This window comes from Nothobranchius furzeri, chromosome 15, assembly GCF_043380555.1.
Source record: "Nothobranchius furzeri strain GRZ-AD chromosome 15, NfurGRZ-RIMD1, whole genome shotgun sequence".
Classification (NCBI taxonomy): domain Eukaryota; kingdom Metazoa; phylum Chordata; class Actinopteri; order Cyprinodontiformes; family Nothobranchiidae; genus Nothobranchius; species Nothobranchius furzeri.
This window is the reverse complement of record NC_091755.1, coordinates 59,239,647-59,266,070: the sequence shown is the minus strand read 5'-3', so window position 1 is coordinate 59,266,070 and position 26,424 is coordinate 59,239,647. Positions and strand designations below refer to the sequence as shown.

Below are 26,424 nucleotides of genomic sequence, written 5' to 3'. Positions count from 1 at the left end.
TGTTCATATCAGTTCAATGTACAGATAAGGAAAACTGTCTGTTTCATTTTAGCCCACTGATATCACTATAGTGAAATCAATGAAGAACCCACCTGCAGGAGTAAAGCTGGTGATGGCAGGTGTATGTGTGATGAAGGATATACAACCGAATAAGATACCTGACCCTGCTGGGACTGGGAAAAAGGTTAGACTGAGTAAAAATCTATATGATTTAATAACTGAAACACAATCAAAACTCATCTCAACAATCATTTTAAACACACATCCTTCTGATATTAGTATTATTTTCTTTGTTGTATAGATTTTAGATTACTGGGGTCCAAGCAAGAAGTTACTGGGTGATACAAATTTTTTGCGAGATCTTAAGCACTACAACAAGGACAATATTCCTGTGAGAGTCAAGAGAAGTAATCTTTTAAAAATTAAAATTAACAAAGCATTTCAATCCTTAGCTAATCTAAGAAACTTCTGACTTTCAGGTTCATACCATGCAAAAAATCCGTACTGAGTACATGACCAACCCTGACTTTGACCCCAGAAAAGTGTCTAAGGCCTCCTCTGCAGCAGAAGGTCTGTGCAAGTGGATCAAAGCAATTGAGGCTTATGACAGAGTTATAAAGGTGCAGTGTCTACCTTTTCCAATGGCTAATACACATGGAAGTTCCTCCAAATGCATTACCATTTCTATCTGAATTCCAACAAGTCTCTTTTGATTTTAGGTTGTGGCCCCTAAAAGGGCTAATCTTGCAGAGGCACAAGAGTCCCTAACTGTTACCATGGCTCTGCTAGATCAGAAAAGAGCTGAGTTAAAAGATGTCGAGGATCACTTGGTTGTGCTGCATAAATGTTTTGAGGAGAAAACAGAGGAGAAGACCCGGCTGGAGCTACAAGTCAATTTGTGTGCAAAAAAGCTGGGGAGAGCTGAAAAGCTCATTGGTGGTCTGGGTGGAGAGAAGACCAGGTCACGATGATGATTAATCCAGCATGTTCTGTGAATAGAAGAATAAAAGCAGACAGTTTGTTGAATTAAACTGATTCATCTTTACGTAGATGGTCAAAAGCAGCAGATGACCTGCAGAACACCTATGACAATTTGACTGGAGATGTCCTCATCTCTGCTGGCGTCATCGCCTACTTGGGAGCATTTACTGTTGGGTTTCGACATGACTGCACTAAGTTATGGACCAGTCTTTGCCAAGTAACATTTGTCTTTCCTCAATTTCCACTTTTTGTAACTTAAAGATATATAATTGCTTATTACCTGTAATTTCTCCCAATTACATGTCCATAGTCTAAGAACATTCCTTGCTCAGATGACTTCTCTCTCAGTAAAACCCTGGGAGATCCCATACAAATTTGGGCTTGGAACATTGCAGGCCTTCCCAGTGACTCTTTCTCTATCGACAATGGTGTCATCGTCAGTAATTCCCGTAGATGGTAAGTTTTATGTAAAAGTAACATTCAAAAAGATTCATCTATCACTTTTGTTGACAAAAAAAAGAAAAAAAAATGTATTGCTTCAAATCTTCTGCACATAGGCCTTTGATGATTGACCCTGAAGGTCAAGCCAACAAGTGGGTGAAGAATTCAGAGAAGGAGAAGAACCTGAGCGTAATCAAGTTAACAGACGGGGACTTTGTAAGAACTTTAGAAAATTGCATTCAGTTTGGAACTCCCTTGCTGCTGGAGAACGTTGGCGAAGAGCTGGACCCTTCTCTGGAACCACTGCTGCTCAGACAAACTTTCAAGCAAGGTGCTGTGGGAGAAGCTACCAAACCACAAACAGTGACTTCAAATGGGCCTTTGGAGTGTCTCAATTTGTAAACATTTTGTTTTTGCCCAGGTGGTGTTGAATACATTCGGCTTGGAGAGAGTATTATTGAGTACTCCGCTGAGTTCCGGTTCTACATCACCACAAAGCTGAGGAACCCACACTACCTACCAGAACTGGCCACCAAGGTGTCTTTGCTTAATTTTATGATCACACCAGACAGTTTGCAGGACCAGCTGCTGGGGATTGTGGTTGCAAAAGAAAGGTAGCAACATAGTCTTTTTCTAATTCCAATGCAACATGTTAAATGCCGTGTATTTACTTCACCACCACCCAATTATTGCTTTTTTTCAGGCCACAGCTGGAAGAAGAGAGAAATGCACTAATCCTGCAGTCAACTGACAACAAGAGGCAGCTAAAGGAAATTGAAGACAACATCTTGGAAACACTGCACTCTTCTGAGGGAAATATTCTGGAGGATGAGAGCGCTATTAAGATACTAGATTCAGCAAAGGTCATGTCTAATGAGATTACCCAAAAACAGCAGGTAGTGCTTATTTATAAAATCACAGTAAGAATGTGAAAATAATCGGTCTGATAAATGATCATCTAACATTTTGTTCACTTTCTTAAGATTGCGGAGAAGACAGAGATAAAGATTGCTGAGGGCAGAGAAGGTTACAGACCTATCGCCAAGCACTCCTCTGTTCTGTTCTTCAGTATTTCTGATTTGACCAACATAGACCCTATGTACCAGTACTCGCTCAGCTGGTTCATTAACATCTACATCAACTCCATAAAAGAGAGGTGGGTAATGCACTCGAAAAATGTTTTGCTCCCCCTAAAAAATGGCCCGTATGAGCTGAAAGGCACTGCAATAAATCTACAAGACTGAATTATACCAGCAGTTTATTACATGTTTTTCAAAGTTTGTACATGAAATAAACAAAAAGGAAGCATTTGACAAGAATTATTAAAAAATTAGCTTCTTGGCAATAAGATTTAGAATATATTTGTGTCTTGTTTTTTTACATTAATATAGTACTTTTGGACATATGTTTTTCACATTACTACAAACACATTTCAAGTGGGAAAAAAGAATTACAGGTTATTTGAAGAAAAATTAGATCATTCTTTATAAAAATATTGAAGAGTTATTGTGTAATATTGTTTGTGTTTCTCATTTTATTTAGTAACATGTCCATGATTCTGGCGACGAGACTTCAAAATTTAACCGATTACTTCACCTATGACCTTTACTGCAATGTCTGTCGGTCTCTCTTTGAGAAGGACAAACTTCTCTTCTCCTTCCGTCTTTGCTACAATTTGCTGCTGTAAGTCTAACTGAAAAGCAAACGCTATTTCAGGGTCCCCACACTTGCCCTTTCAAAAATATGATTGTTTTGTTTTCCATTAATTTATTCATATAGAGAAAAGGGAGAAATTGAATACCCAGACCTCATGTTCCTGCTCACGGGAGGCGTAGGCCTGCAGAACAGTGTTCCTAACCCCGATTCCAGCTGGCTACTGGACAGGAGCTGGGACGAAATCTGCAGAGCAAGTGATCTGCCTGGGTTAAAGGGGATAAAGTAAAAACCAATAATCACCCCACAAATATAACTTTTTTATGAAGTGTTAGGTGTTTCCCAATGTGATGTACTTTTTTGAACCAGTTGATTTGTTTATTTATTTCACAGAGATGCTTTCATCAAGAGTCCTGGTGACTTCAAGCCTATTTATGACAGCAAAGAGCCATGCACCGTTGATCTGCCTGCACCGTGGTGTGACTGCCTCAACGACCTGCAGAAGATGATCATTGTCCGCTGTCTCAGACCTGATAAGATACCACCAGCTATAACTAAGTTTGTGATACACAATCTGGGGGATAAATTTGTCCAGCCTCCTCCCTTCGACTTGAGTAAGAGCTACCTGGACTCCAACTGCACCATTCCACTTGTGTTTATCCTTTCTCCCGGAGCTGATCCCATGGCTAGTAAGTCCATCATAACAAACGTTGGTTTGTTAAAAACTAGCTTTAAAATACAGTATTTTTTATGAGATTCCTGAAAAATCTTATTCCTCCATAGGTTTGTTGAAGTTTGCCTGTGACATGAATATGAGCGAGAAGTTTCAGTCTATCTCTCTGGGTCAAGGCCAGGGGCCCATCGCAGCTAAAATGATATCCACAGCTATGAAGGATGGGACATGGGTGTGTTTGCAGAACTGTCACTTGGCCATTTCATGGATGTCCGCTCTAGAAAAAATCTGTGAGGACTTCAGCCGCGCAACATGCCACCCAGACTTCCGCCTCTGGCTCACAAGTTACCCTTCACGCCAGGTAAGATCTCTTTATAACAAGCTAACAACCTAAAATAGTTATATAGCCTTTGATCTGAATATTCACAAGTATTCAAAACACACAGAAACAAGTCTTATGTTTGATTACAGTTTCCAGTGACCCTCCTCCAGAACGCAGTAAAAATTACCAATGAGCCACCTACAGGACTCCGTTTGAACCTGCTGCAGTCTTACTTATCAGATCCTGTTTCAGACCCAATCTTCTTCACCAACTGTCCCAAGAAGGAGCATGTGTGTTCAGCTCATATTTAGTGTCTAACACACCGAGGATTCTCTCTGACTCGGATTTCTTCCACAGGTTTTGGAAAAGCTTCTGTACGGATTGTGCTTCTTCCACGCTCTTGTGCAGGAGAGGAAAAAATTTGGCCCACTAGGCTGGAATATTCCTTATGGCTTCAACGAATCTGACCTCCGTATAAGCATCAGACAGCTTCAGGTATTGCTTAAAAGTCCCAGATGTTGAGTTCCTACCATCACAGTGCATTTGATTCTTTTTTTGTTTTAGCTGTTTATAAATGAATATGATGATGTGCCCCTGGAGGCCATTTCATATCTGACTGGAGAGTGTAACTACGGTGGTCGCGTGACAGATGACTGGGACAGGCGACTCCTGGTGACCATCTTGGCCGATTTCTACAACACCAACGTTATTTGGGGGTTTAAATACCCTCTGTCACCTTGTGGTAGATACACTGTCCCACCTAAATCTAGCTACGAAGACTACATGTATTTCATTAAGGTAAAAACTTCAACAGGACAAAGTTTGTTTTTTGTGATAATTACTTCCAACTGAGTTACACTTTTTTTTTCTCCTAGAAACTGCCATTAAGTCAGTATCCTGAGGTGTTTGGGTTGCATGAAAATGCAGACACATCTAAAGATTTGCAGGAAACAAAACTGTTGTTTGACTCGCTGCTACTGACCCACGGTGGAGGAGCCAAGGGAGAGGCCACTTCTGGGAGTGACAACACCCTGTATGACATAGCAAACGACATCCTTACCAAGGTAGAAACCAATAAGACCCCTTTCATTTAGCTGTTGGGTTCCTGTTTGTGTTGTAATCTGGTCAAGAATAAATATACCTTCTGTTTTAGCTTACAGCTATATAACTTGGTTTTTATACTGAAATCATAAATCCATGAAAAAAAGATGGAAAAGGAAAAAACATACTGAAACCAAAGGATAATTCATAAGATCTTTACTGAAGGAGAAACGTTCATTCTGTAGTAATGTAATACGTACCACAGTGATTGTTATTTTAGGTTTAAGTGCAATGATGTTTTAGATTCATTTTGAACTCAGACCATTCTGATTTAAAGTCATTTTTAACATCCTTACCTGTGTTTTAATTTGAATTGTGGTCTGTTATCATATCGTGAATCGAATCATAAGTTTGATATTTGTTTAATCCACCAGCTTCCATCTAACTTCGACACAGAAGCAGCTCTCTTGAAGTTCCCAGTGCTCTATGAAGAAAGTATGAACACGGTTCTTGTTCAAGAGATGGAGCGCTACAACACGTATGAAGAAGCAAATCAATTCTTATCCCTAAGTTCTTATCAAAGTAACTTAAACTACTGGCTCTGTTTCTCAGGTTGTGCAGTACTATTCGTGTGAGTCTACAGAACCTCCTCAAAGCTATTAAGGGCTTGGTGGAGATGGATTCAGAGCTGGAGGCAGTTGCAGGCAATTTGATGGTAGGCAAGGTCCCAGAAAAATGGGCCAAGCGCTCTTACCCAAGCCTCAAGCCTCTGGGTAGTTACGTAAATGACTTCCTCTCAAGGCTCAAGTTTTTACAGGTGAGAAAATTCTGTGGCACCATAAGACAAATGTGTCACAGGTCTTATTTAGACTGGAAGTATAAGCATGTTGAGGTTTATTTTCTCCTTTGTTTTGTCTTTCACTTTGTGTGCCTGAAGGTTTGGTATGAAACCAGAAAGCCCAGTGTGTTCTGGCTGTCTGGATTCTTCTTCACTCAAGCCTTCTTAACTGGAGCCATGCAGAACTATGCCAGGAAATGCCATATCCCCATTGATCTTCTAAGTTTTGATTTTGAGGTTTTAAAACACACACACAGACGCGCGCGCACACTCACACACACAACTTTGCACTCTTTTCATCCTCACTTAAAATGTACTGACTTACTGTTTTCCAGATCCTTCCAGTTGATACCTCTGAAACAGAGCCTGATGATGGTGTTTATGTTATTGGGTTGTTCCTTGATGGGGCTCGATGGGACAAAGAAAGGTAGATGCAATATTCTTTTTCGGTGTAAAATAAAATCGATAACACAATTAGGAGCGTAATGTCACATCTGCAGAATACGAGATGACATAAAGCACAATGAAGATGTGAAATGGCAACAGGTAGACAAGTATAACAACAAGGAAACTAAATGATAATCCATAATTTAAATGTTGCTAAAAATTCATTTTAAACCTCCACAATAGCGCCTTGGGCACCTTGGGGTTCTAGGACTCGAAAATGTAAGAACAGGCCCTTTACCATTTAATGGGAAATCAGCTCAGCTGCCTTGTAGTAAAGGTTTGGATTGATTGTCCATAATGGTTTTACAGTTTGTTTTGTGTTCTCCTAGCCATCACTGAATCAAACATTGTCTACAACTGGTGCTGCTAAGATTTCCCCCTCAAGCTAACCCTAACATGTGCTATTAATGCTGCTCAAACATCACCCCTCACTCATTAAATGGTTTGATTTTATTGTCTTTCATCTTCAAGCCAACAATCTCTCTCTTATTAGTTTTGGTAAAGGTGTGGTTGAAAGACAAAACATTTGTTAAATGACTATTTCTGATTATAATTGGCCACTCTGGGTTTTTCATGCAGGATGAAGATGAAAATAGTTTCCTTCACCTATCTTCTGTATTAGCTTGTGATAGGAAATAGACAGTGCAACTCTAGGATGAGAAAATCCTCACAGATCTACGGCACACTATGAATTAGCATTCAGGGGCCCGATCCCAATACTCGCACTGCGGTCTTCAGCAAAGTGCACTTAAGGCTTCAAGTGTGTGGTGGGCTAAGTGTGTGGAAATAATTGCCGAAAGGAGACAGGGAGCATTGCGTAATCCAGCGCAACGCATGCTAGGATGCTGGTCGCTGTGATAATGTTTTTAAAAACCTATTTTAACACCTTTCAAACAAAAAACAAACAATTATTTAAAATTAATTTTTAATAATTGCTGCTTTGTCTTAAAGTTTCAGAGCACCAACTAATCATCCTAAAATGAACTACTTTCATTAGAAGTACATATTTTTAGAAATGGTTTGTGGGTACTAGACTTCACCCAAGTCTGCAATGATGCGGTCTGGATCAAGAGAGCAAAAGGGGTGTGATCAGCTTCTGGACTTGAGATACGGGACACCCTACACACTTTCACCCCGGTCAAGATCGCTCTAGGGTGGAGGTGTGAGTATTGGGATAGGGCCACAGACCTGGCCTGAGCCCGGGGTTTGTGGGCGTTTTGTACCATGAGTACGGCCTCCAAGGCATTCATTCTTAGAGACCACTGCAAATGTATGGATTAAATGAGTAATTCACTCCTTTAACTTGTAGGATTTTGGTTTTCCACCTGTAAAACTGCAACAAATCACCTTTCATCTCCCTGTCAAGACTCTGAAAAGCATTTTATTTTCAATATGTATTATACTACACATAGGAAGCCTCTGGATCTGGCATGAATCGAAGCCCTTCAGAAATGTACAGCATGACAGGAACAGACAAAACAGTCCGGTTTAACACTTGTGAATAACCCAACCTTGAGCCTATCTCAAAAGTAGCCACTGATCCAGAGATCACGGGTTACACGGACTGACAGCAGTGGAGTTTTCCGATATGGGAAAGCACAGAACAACTACTCTCATCAAAGTGAAAGTAGCATCTTAGACCACGCCCACTTAGCCAACTGAAGCTTGTTACTGGTAGCTTTCACCTGTGGGGGTCAAAGTGCATGTGCTAAGCTGTTTGCAAAATTTCCATGTGTGATCTCAAAAATGCAAAGACTCTTTGTACTTTAGAGTTTACATCCTAAAAGGAGAAACCAGCTAAATTTAAAAACTAAATCAAAAGGGTTTAAATTCAAACTATATTGAATAAATTATGTTTTTTTGTTTGTTGTTTTTTTATTGCATTGTTTTTATAAATGTATTGTCTCAGAACATGTAAATGCATGTTGTTTATTTATGTATTTATTTTTTATGTCACCATCAGTGAAAACTATTAAACCTTTTTGTTCTGGCCTCTTTATCCTCAGTGGAGTCCTAGCTGAGCAGTACCCCAAAGTACTGTTTGATTCTATGCCCATCATTTGGATAAAACCCAGTGAGTACTCCTTTGTTCTGAATGCTGTAAATAAAACACATTTGAGGCTAGTGTAATTTGTAGCTTACGTTTTTGACTCTTTCTTGCTGCTACTTTGTTTTTACTTTGCTTCACTGGGATTTTTCTCTTTAACAGCCAAAGAGAAACGCACTGATGAATCTCAGACACTTTACGTTTGCCCGCTCTATAAGACCAGCGAGAGGAAGGGTACACTCTCTACTACCGGACACTCCACCAATTTTGTCATTTCCATGATGTTGCCGACCAGCCTTCGCCCGCAGCACTGGATTAAGCGTGGTGTGGCGTTGCTCTGCCAGCTTGATGACTGACATCAGACAACACAGTTGAAGAATCAAGCTCTTTATTCTGAGCCATTTGGATTCACAGTTTGATCCTGAGAGATCTCAAATAAATAAAATGTTTGCATTTGACTAATTTGTGTGAGCATATCTATGAATAGAGCAAAGGATTGTTTTTTCTGTGTCTCCATCCATCCATTTCTGTCCACTTATCCAGAGTCGGGTTCCAGGGGCAGCAGCCTATAAGCAGAGAGGCCCCAACTTCCCTCTCTCCAACCACTTGGGCCAGCTTCTCTGGGGGAATCCCAAGGCGTTCTCTGGTCAGCCGAGAAACAGTCTCTTCAGCGTGTCCTGGATCTTGCTTTAGGTCTCCTCCCAGTTGGACGTGTCCAAAAACCCTCATCAGGGAGGCGTCCAGCAGGCATCCTAATCAAATGCCTGAGACACCTCAACAGACTCCTCTCGATGTGGAGGAGCAGCGGATCTACGCTGAGCCCCTCACGAATGACCAAGCGTCTAACCCTATCTCTAAGGTAGAGCCCAGACAGCCTGCGGAGAAAACAAATTTTGGCAGCTTGCATCCGCAATGCCATTCTTTCGGTCACTACCCAAAGCTCGTGACCATAGGTGAGGGTAGGAACTTAGATCGACCAGTAAATCGAGAGCTTCGCCTTCTGGCTCAGCGCTTTCTTCACGACAGACCAGTACAACGGCTGCATCACTGCAGACGCAGCACCAATCCGCCTATCGATCTCAAGCTCCATCTTTCCCTCACTCGTGAACAAGACCCGTACAGTTTCTTTGTCTAGTAAAAACAGTTTTCTAACAGTTGTAAAGGAAAGTTTAACTTAAAGAAATATTTTAAGAGTGCAAACGCTGATAAACGAACTGAACAAGCATTTTAAAACTGCAACAACTCCTGCACCTACTGTATGGTCAAAGGCATTCTCTGTATTACTAATGAGGAAATCCGCTATAACATTTAAACAATCATTTCTGTCACAAACACAGTCAGAGAAGACCTGAGTTATTAGCAGTTGTTTCAGTGTTTAGGAGGTCAAAGCTAGGTGCTAGTCATGAAAACCCCGTGATCTGATATTTATGGTTGAGGAACTATAAATAGCAGGAGCATGTGTGTGTCCTGAGAGGCCCACTGCTACTCTAGTGTGACGAGGGAGCACAGCCAGTTTAAGGTAAACACTGATTTACTTCTTTACAAATGTAATTGTGAGTGAGTTTTTAACATTTATTTTGCTTTATTTTTGACTTTTAAAGGACTCATTGCTGTCTGATATTTCCTGTCACCTTATTAAGACTTTATAAAGAAAAACATGTGACAACATCTCTAGATCGTGCATGAAATACACTTTTGATAAAAGTGAAATACTGGTAATTCTTTACATGGCACCTGCTTTGGTTACTGCTATTGTAAATATTCTGAGGGTTTTATGGCTTTTTTATATATATAATCTTGATTGCTGTTTTCTTTATGATCACATCTCTGCACTCTACTTCAAGGCTCCATGTGATGTGTAGGTTCTCTTGTCCTAATAAAATAAATAGATTTTTTTAACGTGCCTCCTCATAGCTGCCTTTTCTGCTCTGACTTTTATGGACCAACAGATGAGCACAGAAACAACAGAGGATTTTTATGAATCGGAGGACGAAGATGAGGCCACGCAATATGTAATTGAACAAAGTCTGATGCAGTACAGAAAGCTTAAAGGATTAAACCCAAGGTTTGAATTTGACCAGTTTCAAACAAGAAACACCATTTTGCATGTTATTTATTATGTGTGTACAAATTCTAGTGATCTGAAACCCAGCAAAGACCCAGATGAAATTTTCAAAGCCATCAAAGAGGGTAAGCTGCTGTTTTCAGACCCTACTGAAGACATTTAGTCATAGAAATAGAACTTCTGATGTGATGTCCTGTTGTCACTTTGAGGTGATGAAGTTGCTCTGAGGAAACTAACAGAGCAGCTAGAGCTTCTGTCCAGAGTCGATGAGCGAGGATGGATCCCTCTGCACGAGGCCGCAGTAAAGGATGACAGAAGGATACTAGAGATGCTCTTCTCAGGTGGGAAAGGTTTGATTTTTTTTTTTAAAGAATGCTTTTTAAACTAGGGCATAGATTTTCTCTTGTGTGTTTGTCTTGCAGCATCACCACCAGGAGCAGCTCAGTGTCGTTCTCTGAAGGGTGAGACGCCTTTGTTTCTAGCGGTGGTCCACGGAATTCGTGAGAACGCCACGTTCCTGTTACAGAACGGTTGTGACCCAGATGTGCAGAATGATGAGCAGGATTCTCCCTTGGTGGCAGGTAACAATGTTAATCTCAAAGCTTAATCTGACTAACATTTTAACAGATTATCTTTTAGGTGCTCATTTCTGTTTTTATTCTCTCTTTTGCTCTTTGTCTCAAAGCCATTCTGAATGATCAGTATGACTTGGCCACACTTTTGCTTCGTTACAACGCCAAAACGGATCAAACAGGACCACTAAACAGGACCGCGCTACATGAGTCTGCCTTTTTAGGCTTGGACAACTTTGTGCATCTGCTGTTGGAGTCGGGTGCTGACCCAAATGCTCTCGATATCAAAAAGAAAACTCCACTTTCTTTGGCTGCACAGAATGGACACCTGAATGTGGTGGAGGCTCTACTGCAAAAAGGTAAATTAGATCATTTATGGAAAATAGTTTCATGGAACAAAATGCATCATCTGTCTCCAGGACTTTGTTTTACCTTATTAGAAATGAAAATCATCTTCTGATAGAGGAAACACAAAGGAAATGCAATAGATGCGAGAAATTGCCTGTTCATTTTAGAGCTTTAATATGTTGCAGGAGCCCGTTTGTGGTCTGAATCCGAGTCAGAGTCAGGTACTACTTTGTTTGATGCAGCAGCATCAGGACATCCAGACATTATCACCTTGCTGCTGGACCATGGAGCAGATCCCAACCTCCAGCTTCACAATGGACACCTGCCAATACACCGAGCGGCCTATCACGGACACAGACTGTGAGGAATAGCAAACCTTTTCAGTTTGAAGTTCAAACTTAACCGAACACGTACCGATAAGTTTATTTTTTGTTTTTTGTCACAGAGCATTGGAAGTCCTCATCCCAGTGACAAAGATGCAAGCTGTCAAAGAAAGTGGAATGAGTCCTCTTCATTCTGCAGCTGCTGGGGGACACACTCAATGTGTTGAAATACTGCTGAAAGCTGGCTATGACCCAAACTTCATGCTGCACCCAAGGGTGCGTCGCAGCTACGATGATGACCACAGGTCTGCCCTCTTTCTTGCTGTGTCCAATAGTGATCTTCACTGCACCCACTTGCTGTTAGAGTCTGGAGCAATGGTCAACCAAGATCCCATCAGCTGCCTACAGGTGGCTCTCAGACAGGGAAACTACGAACTCATCAACATCTTGTTGAGATACGGGGCAAATGTCAACTACTACTCACGTGTCAACACTACTCACTTCCCCTCGGCGCTGCAATACGCCTTGAACGATGAGGTCATGCTGAGAATGATTCTGAACCACGGTTATGACGTAAAGCGCTGCTTTGACTGTCCTTTTGGAGAGAGTTCCCATGGTTATGCACCTTGGACAACATCAGTCTTCAAAGACATGGTGGTGAGGAGAGTTAAATAGATGAAGGTGTTTGAAAAGGAAAGCTTTACTTAACTTTTCATTTTGACCGGCCACTGTCTTTTCTTTGTCCTCTCTTAGTTCTGTGAGGTGATAACAGTGTCATGGCTAAAGCACCTGTCTGCCCAGGTGGTGCGCATCATGCTGGACTACACTGACCACGTCTCCTTCTGCCCCAAACTAAAGGAGACCTTGCAGGAGCAAAAGCAGTGGCCAGAAATCTGTCACATCCTAAGTAAGAACTTTAGGAACCCATCATAAGTGATGGTTGAATGATCACATTTATCTTTAAGTCCACTCACTGCTTTTGTTGACATATCTTGACTGACAGGAAATGCACGAAGCCTGAAGCACCTGTGTCGGTTGCAGATAAGGGAGCACCTCAATTGTTTGCGCTTGAGAGCGCCTGTTTTTATCAACTTCCTTCCACTTCCACCCAGGCTGAAAGACTACCTACGCTTTAAGGAGTTTGATGTTTACAGCAGAGGGAGCATGGTTATCCCCTAATGAAAAAAAATCAAAGAAAACTAAGTTACAGTTTTAGTAAAAATCTAATTTTTTTTTGTTATTGTGTTTTAAATTTTCACTTTATGTGATTTTCTTGTGATTATAACACTGGGTCATGTTAGAAGAGATATAAAGTGTATACATAGAAAGTTTGACCTTCTTTTACAGTGACTTTTTTGGTTAGATGATACAACAAATATAAATGTTTGGTCATTTGGGGGGGGGGGGGACTTTGTCTCTTTGACCCCACTTTGTAGCCAAAGAAAGAATTACAAGTGAAGGTGGTCTCCATCACCATGTACTAAAGTTATCATTTAATAGCTATAAAGGAGTTTTTAAAAAGTAAAAAGAAAAAAATAATAATAAGAAAGATTTAAAAAATCCTAAACAAATGTGTTTTTAATCAAAGTAATTCACAAATACTAAGTACAACTTTGCATAATAAACGTTAAACTGTGATATAATGTATTCTTTCGATTAAATCAACATAAATTTGTAGCTTTTTAACCTAGACTTTTGAACAATTTCACACTTGACTCATTTTCTTTAATGCAGTACCCTCTTGGGCCGCTGGGTGGTGTGGATTTTCTCGTATGTAAACAGTGACGGCAACGTTTTGCAGTGGTGGACAAGAACGTGTACGTCATTTTTACAATGGCGGAGGCTGGGTGAGGAGGAGAGTGTGTGTTTTAAGCGGCGTCGTAATCGGCTGAGCTACATTGCCCTTACTACGTGCACGGTACCCCAAAATGGCCCTAAACCCCAACGCGGTGGGAAAAACGGACTCAGAAAGCACCGAGACCAACGATTCACCGCCGGAGGGGAGCGAAGCCCACAAGAATTCATCGGCCACAGCCAACCAAAATGGCGATCAGCCTGGATGTAGAGACGGTGTAATGCCCGAACAAGAAGCCCTTGAACGGCGAAGGAGCATGCTGGCGGATGCCCGGAGCAGTAGCAGCTATCCTTCGCCAGCCCAGAGATCGAACGAAGAGTTGCCACGGAGAAATTTCCAGATTCCGAGGAAGACGAGAGAACGGAAAGGTGGTGCCATATCGCTGCTATTTTCAACACTGCTTTCATAATTCTGCTGCTGCATGCAGTTAGCCTGCTAGCAAGCTAATTGGCTCTTTGGTTCTGCAGGTTTATTGACTTTTAGAAAAATCCCGTGGTATTCCAGGTTCAAACTCAATTACAGCCATGCTATAAGCACACGGATGGCCTTGATTGGTGTAGTGGTGCTTGTAGACCGCGCTAGCTTCGGTGGCGTAGGCTTCGGTTACCAAGTTAGCATCGTTGCTCCCTGCGCCTGGAAGCAGCACTTTCAAGAACCGTCCATCAGAAAGCCCGTTTAGGTTCTGGATCTTTTTGTAATACCCTGATTTAAGGGTGCTGCACACGTTCTGAGTGTGTTGTAGCCACCCTTTGACAACATGTGGGTGTCTGACCTCAGTGAAGGGCACGATGGTTTATTTCACCTCACCAGTCCATCCAAATAGTTCTCAGTCCCGCAGCCATCCTCTTACCTCAGGTTGATGTTAGTGGTATTACCACAGAGCACCCCCCCCCCCCCCCACCGCGTGCTCCCTCAGCATCCCTCCCAGAAATAAATCCTGTGCAACTTTCAACACTGACCCCATCTTTCTGAAGTGTGGACCGTCACTTGGGCTTCATTCAGCATCCTTACAAATGGGATGATGTTTGATCAGTGTTTTAATATGTCTGTCATGCCACCACACACGCATGATATATTAACTTATAACATTTGAGATCACTCAGTTTTGAGACGGGCTAATCTGTGATTATGCTCGGATGGCATGTCCACATCCTGTTGTCACACAGAGACATTATGTCCCACCGCTGGAAGCTGTGAAGCTTCTTTATGGTTTCCTGTTGGTTGGACCAAGTATGCATCTAGACAAAGATGAGGCTTGGTCACCTGTGCAACAGGTTTTTGATGCAACTAAGTTGTAACAGTTGTTTATGGAAGGTTTGCCTCATGATCTCTAAAAACGTGCACCTTATGCACAAAGAAACAATCAGCTCACATCACGGTCATAAGATGTGGCTTACGTGTTGAGTATTTAAGAGACAAAGTGGGAGTTGACTGTCTTCTAATGGAATGAATTTGACACTTGTTTGGATGTAATCTGAAGATTTACTGTTTTGTTTGTAAAGACCAGTGTGTAGCCGATGCTGCGGCTAACGCGCCGCTTCACTCGTGTATGTTTGCAGGGCTCTACCAGTTTTTGGCCCCTGACAGTCGGGAGTTTGAGGATCTTGTGAAGATCATCTCCTCGTTTTACCTCGACTCGTCATCGCGAGGAAGCTTTTCTTACTGCAAGGCCCGGCTAATTCACAACGAGCTGCTGGAGAAGGAGGTGGGCCATGGTTTAAAACGGTTTAAAATGATGCATAACAAAACAAATCTCACAGCCATTTTCTTCTGAGCTGTACTTTTTTAAGCTGCTAAAGTTCAGACGAACTTGACTCTGCTTTATTTTTGTGCCAGTTCATCGAGAAGCGGAGAGAAATGAAGCAGGCGGGGCGAACTGAACCGGAGCTCGCGGAGTCGTACTGCTTCCTTTTCCCAGACAAATCCAAGGTTTGCTGGATTTTGAAGAAACTGTTGAGATGTTTTAACAACTAAGTCGAGTTTCTGTGTTCTATTTATTTTTGTCATTTTTCCTTTTGTCCAGCTCCAGTGGATCTGTGAGAAGGGGCTGTCCCTCGGCCACTGTAGGATTATGACACTTGGAAATCCATCAATGGGTGCGCTGATCTTTTAAAAAATGATTTTATTTCCTAAACCCAAAAGAATATCGTAACTATTACCATATTCTAATAAAAAATCTGTTACTGTTGTCTGAGCTGCCAGTTTTTAATGGGACTTTCTATAACTCACTTGTTTTTTTTCACCATAGGTGTTTATCTCTCCAAATACTCTGATTTATTACAAATGAACCCATTCGAGGCAGGCTCATTTGGAGACATGATCATCTTTAAAGTCATGAGGGTAAGGCCTGCTTTGTCTTTTTTCCCTCGTGGCTTTCTTCTGAATTTTCTGAAACTCTGAGCCAATCACAGCGTTTTCTGCTCTTCAGGGTAAAATAAAGCACATCCACGAGAACATGCCCAAGAATGCAATCGAACCATCAACCAAGTTTGACTGTCACTTGTCCAAAAGTGCCAACAGGGTCACGTCTTTGCTGTCGTATCGAGCGTTTGAGCTCACACAGGTAAGCGCTGGTTGTTTGTTTTCTGATGCATGTTCTAGTACGCTGAATTGTGATGCATCTTTGTCTTCTGCAGCAATACTTTTTTGAGTTTGCGTTTGATGAGATCAAGACACGCCCCCGGCACGTGTGCCCCTACGCTATAGTTTCTTTTCAGTACAAAGGCAAGGAGGCTGCAGCAGCTCCAATGACTGCACACAGGTATGTTATCCTGCAGGAAACGGTGACACCCAGCAGTTCTAGGATGTTTGTATGCTGACTGTTAACATAAACGTGCCGTTTCTGTTTTGAACAGGTTTAACACCATTTCCATGGAAGGAAGTAGAGGTAAACTTCTTTTATATTTAAAATTTCCTGCTAGTTATGCAACAAGTTCCACTGGAAAACACGTCTTTACATCCGAAGTCACCTGTAAATCTTTAGTACCTGAGTTGGTTATAAAAGATGGTTTAGTGGTGTTCTGTTGGATTTCTGGGTTCAGTAACCGATGCATAATGAAGGACTTTTAATGACTAATTACAGATGAAGTCAGTTGGTTTTATTGACATGTGCTGTTGCAGGGAAGAGCTGCTACACCGTGTGGAGCGGCCCGCTGGTGAACAAGGGCCAGGAGCTGTTCCCAGTTTCTTTACGGTCCTTCTCGCGCGCCTATCTTCCTCACAAACTGTGAGTAAAAATCTCTGAGGTCAAAAGGGGCTCTTTTTCTGAGCCACCATGTGTGAATTGTTGTCTGACTGTTTTCTTCTGCAGACCTGAGAAGTTGGAGATGAATCGGGGCATGCAGCTGGACCAGGTGAAGCGGAAGCTCCCCTCTTTTCTTTTTTCGTGGGACACCTACACCATATCACGGGAAGGTCAGTTTGGACCACGTGTCTGTGGATCTGTTACCATGCCGACCATGCAGACGTAACCTGTTTTTTTTTTTTTGGTCTGCAGTGATGAAGTTTGGGATGTCCTGCAGCCTGTTTGATGTAGTGGAAGGAAAAGGTAAAGCAACCAGCGGGAGCCTGGCATCGCTGATCCACAAACTGGAGAGGGATCGCATGGTAAGTCTAACCGAACAGACTTGGTTTTAAATGAATATCAATGAACATCCCATAATTGTACACTGATAAACAGTCGAATTGTTTCTGTGAAATTAAATGAACACCAATGTTTCTTCTCCTACTCAGGTGCTGGTGAAGTCCTTGCATGACCGCGGCTTTCTCTTTCTGTTGTCCTCCGCTCAGATGGTCGAGTCAAAAGGTGCCCCCGAGTTTTATTTATTTATTTATTTTTAAACTTTCATAAATCTCTTGCATCAGTCGAGCCACCTACTCTTTTCCTCTGCTGAGAGTTTGCTTTTAAAAAGATTGCTGTTTGTGTTCCAGAGCGGCGGGGGCGGGTTGAAAAGAAGCTACAAGCATTATTCATCTTTCAGGAGTCAAGGACGGTTGTCAAGTATTGTAAGTAAAGCTCTCCGTCTCCCCATCATGCTCCTGATGGAGTCGGAGTCTCTGCTCCTGCATTATTCATGAAGCCACTTTATTAGAGAACTGTTTCATGTCTGTAATCTTCCCTCTTCGTTACAAATCAGAGTTTAGAGCTTTTCTTGTTTTTGTCATGCTTGTTTATGGATCTGATTGCCACTAAAGATGCACAAATCCTATGCCGTAGCTTCGAGACTGTCAGAGCCAGAGCTGCTGAAGGCGGAGCCTCAGCCTGCTGCCCTGGCCTCCACGAAGCCTTTTATTCCTGCACTACATTACTCATTTTTCAAGTTGCGTCCCAACCCGGGCAAGGACCTGAGTTCTGGGGTGGAGCGCCAGATGACGGACTACCTTACCCGTATGGAATCAGGAATGGTGCGGCCGTTCATTCTGCCTGACTATAAATCTAGCGTGGATGAAAGGACAGGCCCTCTCCTGGTGCCCAGGTCCAAATTTAACATGGAAGCTGTGCTGCGATCTTACGTCCACAACTCTGCTAACTATGTTTTACCCCTGAACAAAGCTAAAGACTTGATGGAGCGAATAAGAAATCCCGTCCCCGTGCCTGCCCCTGTACCTCCACCGGCTCCAGTGCAGATTCCTGTTTTAGCTCCGGTTGAATACAGCCCCGTTTCTGACTGGGGTGGCTCAGACCGCGGCTCGGACAGAGCAGACAAGCCTTCAGAACGTCTGTCCCTAGAGAGGCCACCTCAGGAGAAGCCACCCCCAGAGGGCAGCAAGCAAAGGACGAGCTTGACCCATTCAAATGGCGCCCAACTGCAACCTAAGCCCCACGCTGAGCCGCAGCCTCAGCTGGAAACGGTGCAACTGTCCCAGAGCGAGTACGATCAAGACAAGATGAAGCAGCTGCTCAAGCTGATCCAGCTGCACAAGAAAACTCTGGTGAAGGACAGAGGGGACGACGGGGCCTGGGACGCCAACAGCCTCAAAAGGAAGTTTGAAGAAGATGAAAGGGTGGGCAGCAACAAGCATCAACGCATGGATCATGCAAGCAACGGGGAGCCCAGCAGAGGTGAGAAGTGAAGCAACCACTCGTCTGCATTCGTTTAAAGGAGTTATTCAAATTTTCTGCTAACTCTGCCTTTTAATGTCTGAAAGAGCGAAAGTTTGGTTTGTATTTTAGAGCCGTTTGATTAGTTCTCAGTGATTTAATATCACAGTTAAGTGTAGTGCATGTTAGTGTTGTGTACATCAGAGCTACTAAACCACCGTTCTGAGTCACGGCCTGCTGAACGCTTCCTGCTCAGCACACATGAACATAAATTAAGCTATTAATGAGCTCACAGTCTGGCTGATTCTGAAGGTTTGCTGCTGATACCACAAAAGTACACTGATAAATCAGCCAAAGCTCACGCTATGAATGTGTGTGTGTGTGTGTGTGTGTGTGTTATGCTAGCGTTCCAGACAGACGAGCTCGGAGCCGAGGCTGAACAGAGCGACAGTCTGACTGCTGTGATGGAAAGCATAGGTATCTATGACACCGACCTGAGGGCTCGTGGCAATGCTAACGCCTCGGCGGTCAACGAAACGCAGCGCCTGCTCAAAATTCTTCTGGCCACGCTCAACAAAGCCGTGGGGCAGAATTCGATGCCGACAGAGGAAAACCACGGTGAATCCTCGACAGCTTCGGTATCGGGTCTTCCCGAGTTAGCTTTTGAGAAACCGAGAGAGACGGCTTCTCAAGTAGACTACACTGAGGTGAGGTGGAAATGGTCGGATCCTGTTTGGTTTTTCTTTAATGTTTTAGATCTAAAATAAAGTCTTGTTTTGTCTTTTCAGGAGGACATGGACTGTAGCCCTGCTAGTCCGTTCAGCGTGGGCTCGCCACCACAGCAAGCACAAGCTTCAGACGCCTTAGCCCGGGAAATCCCTACCACTGAAGGCGCCTCTACGCTATTAGGTAACACAAACTCTTCTCTTTTAGAACTGTTTCAGTTATGGTTAACAAGGCTGTGACCTTTTTCATATCTGCCCTCTTCCAGAAACAGCTCAGCCTTCTGCCACGCCGAAGCCCGAGCCAGAGGCCGTGCCACCTGCTGAAAGCGAGCCGGAGCCGAAGAAGACACCTACAGTTCTGGAAGTGCAAAAGGCAGAAGTGCCTCCTTTAACGGTTCCAGAGGAGGTTTCGTTCCGGCCCTCCATCAGCCTGGACACCATAGTGAACCAGGAGATACACAGCCTCACGTCTAACATTAAAAATCTCATGCAGACTCGCCACATGTCGTATACGTCACAGCTGCCCCCGCGATTGCCCCTGCGCCACTGCTGGCAGCCCAACACCTGCTTCTCGAGCTACGTCGTCCCCTTCGTCACGCCCGTGTCTACCGACGAGCACGTCCAAGCACTGTGTGAAAAGATGAACAAGTTGATTCCAGATCCACCTGCTCCCTCCGGTGATGCCTCTCCACCTCCCTCAGAGGAAGAATCCAGTCTCACAACCCCACCTCCTCCCACATCTCAGGCCTCCAAAACTAAAGCAGAGCTCTTAGCGCCAAAGAGCGCCAACTCCTCTCAAAGCAGCAAAACTGATGGCATCAACAAAGAGACGGTGTCTACCAAGGCTAAAGCAGATGTTTCCTCAGCAGAGGTGACGGGCGAGGTCTATTCTCCCTCTCGTGTGACAGCGGACTCGCCGGAGTCCCACGCCCAAAACGCTAACGCTGCTCCTGGAGTGGGCTCTAATCTGCTCGCTGGCAGCCTCATCAGCCAGCTGAAACCTGAAGTTTTCACCAGCTTGGTGGAGATCTTTAAGGATGTCACCAAGAATACGGTTAAATTCTACATCTACTCAGTAGACGAGGGTGAAGAGGGCAGCATCTGTCAGCAGATTAAGGTACAAAACAAGGCTCCATCAGATTGTAGTTTTTACCCGTGTTTCATAGAAGTATAATTCATTATTTTAACGTCAAAAGATCCACTTTCATCAGATTAGCCAATTAATTTTATTTATTTTTGTTTTTCGTGTATAAAAATCAATCAGGGTTGTGCTTTTTGAAACTGCTGAATATTCAGAGCTGCATCATTTAGGTTGTTTGCTAATCGGTTTAAAGGTAATTGTTTGGATGGCAAAAAACAAGTCACGGGTCAATTATGCCGCCTTAATTCATGTTTATTGTGATCAAGTGAAAAAATACAGTGGTTACAGACCCAGTGTTGTTTCTGCTGTAGTAGTAGAACACGCGCACACACACACATGATTAAATTTCATGTGTCACTTCCTGTCTCTCACAGGAGTACTTGAAAAGTCTCGGCAACAGTGAGTGCAGTCCACAGACGTTTCTGGAGAACAGCAGCCGTATGGATAAGCTCCTCATAATCATCAGAAACGAGGACATCGCCACACATGTGCACAAGGTACGGCGGCTTCCTGCCACTCTGTCAACAGAAACAAGAACCGGAGTCTGTTCTGAACAGCCGTCGTGCAGAAGTCCGATGAATCGTTGCTTCATAACTTCTTAGATGATTGTCGTTCTTCCGATTGACTTTGGTAAAACTAAACACTAGAAAATTCCCCGATGATCTGATTAGTCCTTAATCCCACCAAGACTGAAATCTCAGCATTCTATTGACCATTAATCTAAATGATGTGACATTGTTTTGTGGGTGGTGATCAAAAGCATGAAGGCTGACTGGATTAGCTTCATTTGTCCTGCTCAGATTCCTGCCTTGGTGTCTCTGAAGAAGCTGCCCTCTGTGAGCTTTGCTGGCGTCGACTCTCTGGACGACGTGAAGAACCACACGTACAATGAGCTGTTTGTGTCGGGAGGCTTCATGGTGTCTGACGAGTTCGTCCTCAACCCCGATCTCATCACACAGGGTGGGTTTCAAAGGATCAACCTGGCAAGACTTCGAAACTTGATGGATGGTTACAAAACCACCGTAGCTTCAGAATTCCTGCTTAGTTGTAGATTTCCTTTAACAGAATCGCCACATGAAGAATTGGATTTATTCAGGAAGTGCACAGGAATCCTTGAGCCCAGTGGTTAATTTTGACTGGTGGGACAAAATAAACAAGGTCAACTGAAATCAGCAGTCATAAACCATGATTTGCTGTGATGTTTGATGCTTTATTTAATTATTACTTTTCGTGGAAATGCCCATAGTCTGGTTTTGTTCCAGATTGGCAGAATTATGGAGGTCTGAAGGGTTGCAGGTGAAACATGCAGCAGCACGAGGGAGACGAGCAGAGCCTGCGGGAGTTTAGGAAATAAGAGCTGCACATATTTCATCTGCAACACTAGGAGATGTTAAATGCAACATTTGTTTCTCAGCAATTAGCAACATCAGTCAGCTTAATGCGAACACTCAAGCCTCAAACTGCCAGAGGCGGTTCACCCCTCCAACATCCTTTTTATTGACTTTCTTTCAGATCCTTTGGTGACGAAAACAACATACAGCTGCAGTTTTTAAAGGATAAATAATATTTGTTTGAATTGAGTTCCAGCAGTTGATCTCAGGTCCTTTACTTACATTTCTGTGCGCTTTGTGCTTTTTCTAGATCGGTTGCAGGGACTGCTCAAGTTCTTGGAGGAACAAAGCACTCCTGAACACCCCTGGCAGTGGAAGGTGCACTGCAAGTCCCAGAAGAAGCTAAAAGAGCTGGGCAGGTTGGTGTCTGAGTCGAGCTTCTCAGCTGCGTAGAGACTGTTATAAAGGACTACAGAGACACTGAAGCATTTGTTTATTTTTAAGGTTAAATATTAATGCCATGGGGCTGCTGAACCTTCTCACCATCTATCAGAAGAAGCATCTGGTGGAGTTCCTCCCATACCATGAGTGTGACACGGCGTCACGTCAAGCTCCTGATCTGGAATGCCTGATCAAGCTTCAGGCTCAAAACACGCAACAACGACACCTCATCTTCCTCACAGGTATTTCCAGTTTATTCTCATCAGTAACAACAACAACAACAACAACAACAATAATCATCATGTGGGTTTTATGTTTGAGACTCTGTCCTGATAATAAAGATGACTGATAGTGACTGCTTTTCTTAAAAACAGAGAGACCATTTGAAATGTTCCTGCAGTATTCCAGAAACGGAATAGTCATAGCGAGCATTGATGATGTCATGAGCGGTTTCCACAGTCTGATTGGATCCATTAACCAGAATGAGCTTCCAACACCACCATCTACTGGTGAGAAGCACCAGAAAACATCAGACCTGCTGGATTTATTTATTGTTAATAACCACTCTGATTTGTCTGCTCTCTCTCTCTTTCTCCACTTGTCTCCCAGTAGTGAATGATGAGTGTGTGGAAGAGGAGGACATGTCGTTAGACTCTGATGATGGTGAGCCAGCAACCACTTCAGAGCCTTCAGAGCAGGTCCCAGAGGTCGAGAAGGAGGAGTCAGTGCTGCCGCCTCCTCCTGAGATGGAGGAGTTTCGGCCTCCGCTCCCAGACCAGCAGTCCACCCCTGAGAAAACGCCAACTCTGGCTGACTGCACTGCTCTGAAAACGGCCATCTCTCAGTTTAAAGCTACCAACCAGATAGGCCTAGCCTCCTCAGATCTCGGCAGCTTGTCACCTGGTGGATTCCCTGTAAACACTCACCAGAGCTTCCTGTGCCCCTCCACCCCGTGGTCCTCCTACACTGGTTCTTCTGGCTACGTGGCATCGCCAGCCTACCCCGCTTCTCCCTGCAGCAGCACACAGGAACAGGAGTACCGTGTCCCAAATACAGCTTCTTCTGCAGTCCCAACTCAAGCTGCTATAGCCACAGCCGGACCTTTAGCCAACCTGGCTTCCCTCCCCTTGGAGGTCAAACCTCCTCCTCCACCTCACCTCATGATGCAAGGTCGGACTTATGGGTCAGATGCTGCTGGAGCCACTCCTCTTAACCCCACCCTACCCTATAAAAACCCTAGTGATGCAGCCCAGATGGGCTACATGGGCGGTGGGACTCCCGTACAGCAGGACAGGACAGTCACTAGACCTGGAGAAGCTGGATGGAACGCGACGCAGACCACCACCTGTGAGACTGCTAGCAGCCAGAGTGTGGTCACCTCTATGCCCCATGACCCCAGCAGCCTCCCAACCACTGGGGAAATCCTTGTAGGCAGTACTCCTGGTTGTCAGGGGGGCAAGACTCAGGTGAACTGTGCTGAAAACCTTGGCGCATCCGTGGGTATCCCCCCAGTAGCCACCAGGGGGAGCTGTATACCCAGACCTAAGCTGCCTCCGCCACCAGTAGTTGGTGTGGGCTATGGTGTAGGAGGCCTCCCTGCACACGTGGACCACGGGTCTTTGCGGGGAGCTATGGTTCCTGGTTCTTTAGGGGGCTTCAGAGGCAGAGGAGTCCCACCAGTAGGACTGTTACCTCGGCCTAGGCAAGAACTGGGGAATGGAACGGGAGTGGGACCCTGTTCCTGGGCTTACCCAGGAGGCAGGGGGGGGACACAGAACTACTACACAGACTACACATATTCTCATAACTACGCCCCTGAATAGACAATCAACTTGACGAACGGGGCGATGCAAACACCATAAACCAGAGACATTTAGAGCTGGCTGAATGTATATATTTCCTTGTCATAAATGCGTTGATTTAAAATCAGTGAATATGGATTCTGGTTTTCTACATTAATAAAATTGATACAGGCAGTGCCGAGTGTCCTACTGTCAAAAAATGGTCTGTATTCTTTCCATGTGAGCGATTTGAGACCCTGTCCAAACCACTATATTTATATTTGCCAACAAATAGTAATGGCCTTCCAGCTTCTCAGAATTGACAACGTGATTTCTGTTTCTTCCAGTTTTGGAACGGTTTGTGAACATGGGGAATGGCTGATATTTTTTTAAAGAAAAAAAAAACTTAGTGAAACAGATCTCACGTTTGCTGTTGGGTTTTCTTTTTTTTATTACTTTACATATTTGGTTGTCCAAAATTCTATTATAATAAAACATTTCAAATCCTGTTTGTGTGTTGGATTTGACGGTGTCAAGCGTTCCATTAAAAACTGATTTAAAAAAACAGAGTCATGTCATTTGAAAGGGGAAAAACATTCCCAGAGGGAGGATGATGTAGCCTAGTGAACCAAATTCTTTCATACATTTATTTAGTCTGGCTTGCCAGGCTAAGGATGATGTGCACAATATAATAAATGTAATGTAAATAAGATTCAATTAGGATTTTATGGTACCAGAAATGCAGTGTAAGCAAGTGGCAGCTGGTCAAATTTTTTGAGTGGGGTGCATTTTTGCAAGTCCGTTTTCAGATGTGCTCAGACCACATGTCACCACTAGGGTGGGACAAAGCGCCACTCATACATCACACTACTTTAAAAGAAAAAGTACAAGGTGTTTTCAGTCTTTTATTATTTATATGTAAACTTTGCTTGCCTCTCCTTCAAACATGCACATTTTTCAATCACTCTTTTGTTAAAGTCAGGTGTGTCCCTAACAAGTGTCTTTTCAATAGAGAGCATGGCCAACGCATTTATTCAATCTTGGGACACCGCATTCCTCAGGAAGGTTTATATTCTATTCAGGGTAGGAAAGCATCTCTCAGCTTCAGTGGTTGTCATTGGAGTTGTAATCAGGATCTTCAACAGTGTTAATGTCTCTGAAAACACATCTTGGAGGTTGTTCTGGACAAAGAGCTGGAACAGAGCGACTGCACCAGTGCAGTTCCTGAACTCATCGTTGTTGTAAATGACTGACAGTTCATTTTTCAGCTTGTATTTGTTCAGCACTGGGTACGCTTCAGTGGTGGTGTCAACCGCCGTGTCGGGGAACCGCGTGCTGTGCTCCTCAAATTTGTCCCTGCAGCAGCGTAGCACCTATCAGGTGCTTGGTGAAGGCAAACCTCTCATTTGCATGGACCAAGATGGTGTTACAAACCTAAAAAAGAGCAACTGAATACAGAGATCAACTTCTGCCATGCATTAAACACTGCAACAAATACATATACACTACCAGTCAACATATGAGTTTCCATGTTTTTCATGAAAAGGTACGTCTTTAGTTGTGTTACCATCATTACACGTGGTTTTAAAATAATCAGTGAATTGCCTTTAAGAGCTTCTATCTCACCTAGCTACTCTCTGAAGTTCATCTGAGCTTGTTGTGCGGCGTTTCTTGGCTTGCTGCTGTTCTTGATTGCTGTCGTGTGCATAGAAACCAGGAGGGTACTTTCTGAAAACCACCAAGGTAAGCTTTGGTAGTGAGTAAACCTAATCAGAAATGTCACACCGATGTCAGTATCAATACGGCATAAACATTCACTTACCTGATCTTTTGCACATTGTCCGTGAACTCCTGCAAGACTCTGCTGGCAAAGACCAAATCAATCGAGCACTTCTGGAGCTGGCTGTAGAGAACATCCACGTGAGACATGTGATGGAACAGTTTCAGGAAGAAGATGAATGTCTCATCTTCCAGTAGCCTCACCCCCCCCCCCCCCCCCCCCCCCCACACACACACACACAACTTATTTTATGGTGACAGAATCAAACTCCTTGGGAGATCTTGAAAAAAATCCAGAGAATCCAGCTACATCAAAGCACTGCCTGACCTTTGTGATGTGTGATGTAGTCTGCTGCATGATCACGTTCAGCTGGTGAGCATAGCTGTGGACATTATGTGCGTTGTCATACACAGTTTGCACCTTTTTCTGCACACCACCGGTGGCTCCTCTCAGTACACTTGCTCTATCATATGACTGAGAAATTAGCTTGGCCTTGTGGTCAGCGGGGATAATGGTGCTTAGCCTATCCAGGAGTGTGGTGGCGACAGAATCAGTTGTTGCATTCTGGAGCGGTAGAA

The 26,424-nt window shown here is 43.6% G+C and overlaps 3 protein-coding genes across 4 annotated transcripts in view; all 3 read left to right on the top strand.

Annotated features, from left to right (window-relative positions):
* Window positions 1-8,901, top strand: part of dnah12 (dynein, axonemal, heavy chain 12) — a 44,108-nt gene extending 35,207 nt beyond the window's left edge. Inside the window, exons 51-74 of the mRNA XM_070545056.1 lie at window positions 53-184; window positions 302-391; window positions 480-620; window positions 720-961; window positions 1,051-1,198; window positions 1,292-1,437; window positions 1,539-1,753; window positions 1,844-2,036; window positions 2,126-2,318; window positions 2,406-2,578; window positions 2,965-3,105; window positions 3,202-3,360; window positions 3,469-3,764; window positions 3,859-4,109; window positions 4,220-4,360; window positions 4,428-4,565; window positions 4,635-4,868; window positions 4,946-5,134; window positions 5,546-5,649; window positions 5,724-5,928; window positions 6,049-6,186; window positions 6,285-6,376; window positions 8,403-8,470; window positions 8,606-8,901. Of these exons, the coding sequence (XP_070401157.1) occupies window positions 53-184; window positions 302-391; window positions 480-620; window positions 720-961; window positions 1,051-1,198; window positions 1,292-1,437; window positions 1,539-1,753; window positions 1,844-2,036; window positions 2,126-2,318; window positions 2,406-2,578; window positions 2,965-3,105; window positions 3,202-3,360; window positions 3,469-3,764; window positions 3,859-4,109; window positions 4,220-4,360; window positions 4,428-4,565; window positions 4,635-4,868; window positions 4,946-5,134; window positions 5,546-5,649; window positions 5,724-5,928; window positions 6,049-6,186; window positions 6,285-6,376; window positions 8,403-8,470; window positions 8,606-8,799 (4,023 nt within the window). The 3' untranslated portion in view covers window positions 8,800-8,901. The remainder of the gene's footprint in view (window positions 1-52; window positions 185-301; window positions 392-479; window positions 621-719; window positions 962-1,050; window positions 1,199-1,291; window positions 1,438-1,538; window positions 1,754-1,843; window positions 2,037-2,125; window positions 2,319-2,405; window positions 2,579-2,964; window positions 3,106-3,201; window positions 3,361-3,468; window positions 3,765-3,858; window positions 4,110-4,219; window positions 4,361-4,427; window positions 4,566-4,634; window positions 4,869-4,945; window positions 5,135-5,545; window positions 5,650-5,723; window positions 5,929-6,048; window positions 6,187-6,284; window positions 6,377-8,402; window positions 8,471-8,605) is intronic.
* Window positions 8,902-9,233: 332 nt separating this feature from the next.
* asb14b (ankyrin repeat and SOCS box containing 14b) lies at window positions 9,234-13,710 on the top strand. The gene is made up of 10 exons (XM_015977032.3): window positions 9,234-9,962; window positions 10,393-10,508; window positions 10,581-10,633; window positions 10,718-10,849; window positions 10,931-11,089; window positions 11,194-11,439; window positions 11,614-11,788; window positions 11,874-12,408; window positions 12,505-12,658; window positions 12,755-13,710. The coding sequence occupies exons 2-10, from the start codon at window positions 10,393-10,395 to the stop codon at window positions 12,928-12,930; spliced, it is 1,746 nt and encodes a 581-aa protein (XP_015832518.3). The 5' UTR covers window positions 9,234-9,962; the 3' UTR covers window positions 12,931-13,710.
* Window positions 13,679-24,575, top strand: tasorb (transcription activation suppressor b). Of its 2 annotated transcripts, none has more exons than XM_015977031.3 (23): window positions 13,679-13,974; window positions 15,166-15,311; window positions 15,443-15,535; window positions 15,630-15,702; window positions 15,855-15,946; window positions 16,035-16,169; window positions 16,243-16,367; window positions 16,462-16,493; window positions 16,727-16,832; window positions 16,917-17,020; window positions 17,103-17,212; window positions 17,339-17,411; window positions 17,537-17,611; window positions 17,823-18,668; window positions 19,053-19,354; window positions 19,436-19,556; window positions 19,639-20,489; window positions 20,888-21,010; window positions 21,314-21,473; window positions 22,155-22,263; window positions 22,349-22,527; window positions 22,660-22,794; window positions 22,898-24,575. In XM_015977031.3, exons 1-23 carry the CDS (start codon window positions 13,680-13,682, stop codon window positions 24,106-24,108), a joined length of 5,496 nt encoding a protein of 1,831 aa, XP_015832517.3. In that variant the 5' UTR covers window position 13,679; the 3' UTR covers window positions 24,109-24,575. The 2 variants fall into 2 exon arrangements, with proteins under 2 accessions (XP_015832517.3, XP_015832516.3); XM_015977030.3 differs by having other exon boundaries at window positions 22,895-24,575.
* Window positions 24,576-26,424: the final 1,849 nt, after the last annotated feature.

Bases quoted from the DNA above. Each gene is read 5' to 3' on its own strand.
- asb14b (XM_015977032.3), top strand. From the start codon at position 10,393: ATGAGCACAGAAACAACAGAGGATTTTTATGAATCGGAGGACGAAGAT. The intron at 10,634-10,717 runs GTAAGCTGCTGT...TGTCACTTTGAG, and splicing joins TTTCAAAGCCATCAAAGAGG to GTGATGAAGTTGCTCTGAGG. The intron at 11,789-11,873 runs GTGAGGAATAGC...TTTTTGTCACAG, and splicing joins GCCTATCACGGACACAGACT to AGCATTGGAAGTCCTCATCC.
- tasorb (XM_015977030.3), top strand. From the start codon at position 13,680: ATGGCCCTAAACCCCAACGCGGTGGGAAAAACGGACTCAGAAAGCACC. The intron at 17,412-17,536 runs GTGCCCCCGAGT...TTTGTGTTCCAG, and splicing joins TCAGATGGTCGAGTCAAAAG to AGCGGCGGGGGCGGGTTGAA. The intron at 21,474-22,154 runs GTGGGTTTCAAA...TGCTTTTTCTAG, and splicing joins CCCCGATCTCATCACACAGG to ATCGGTTGCAGGGACTGCTC.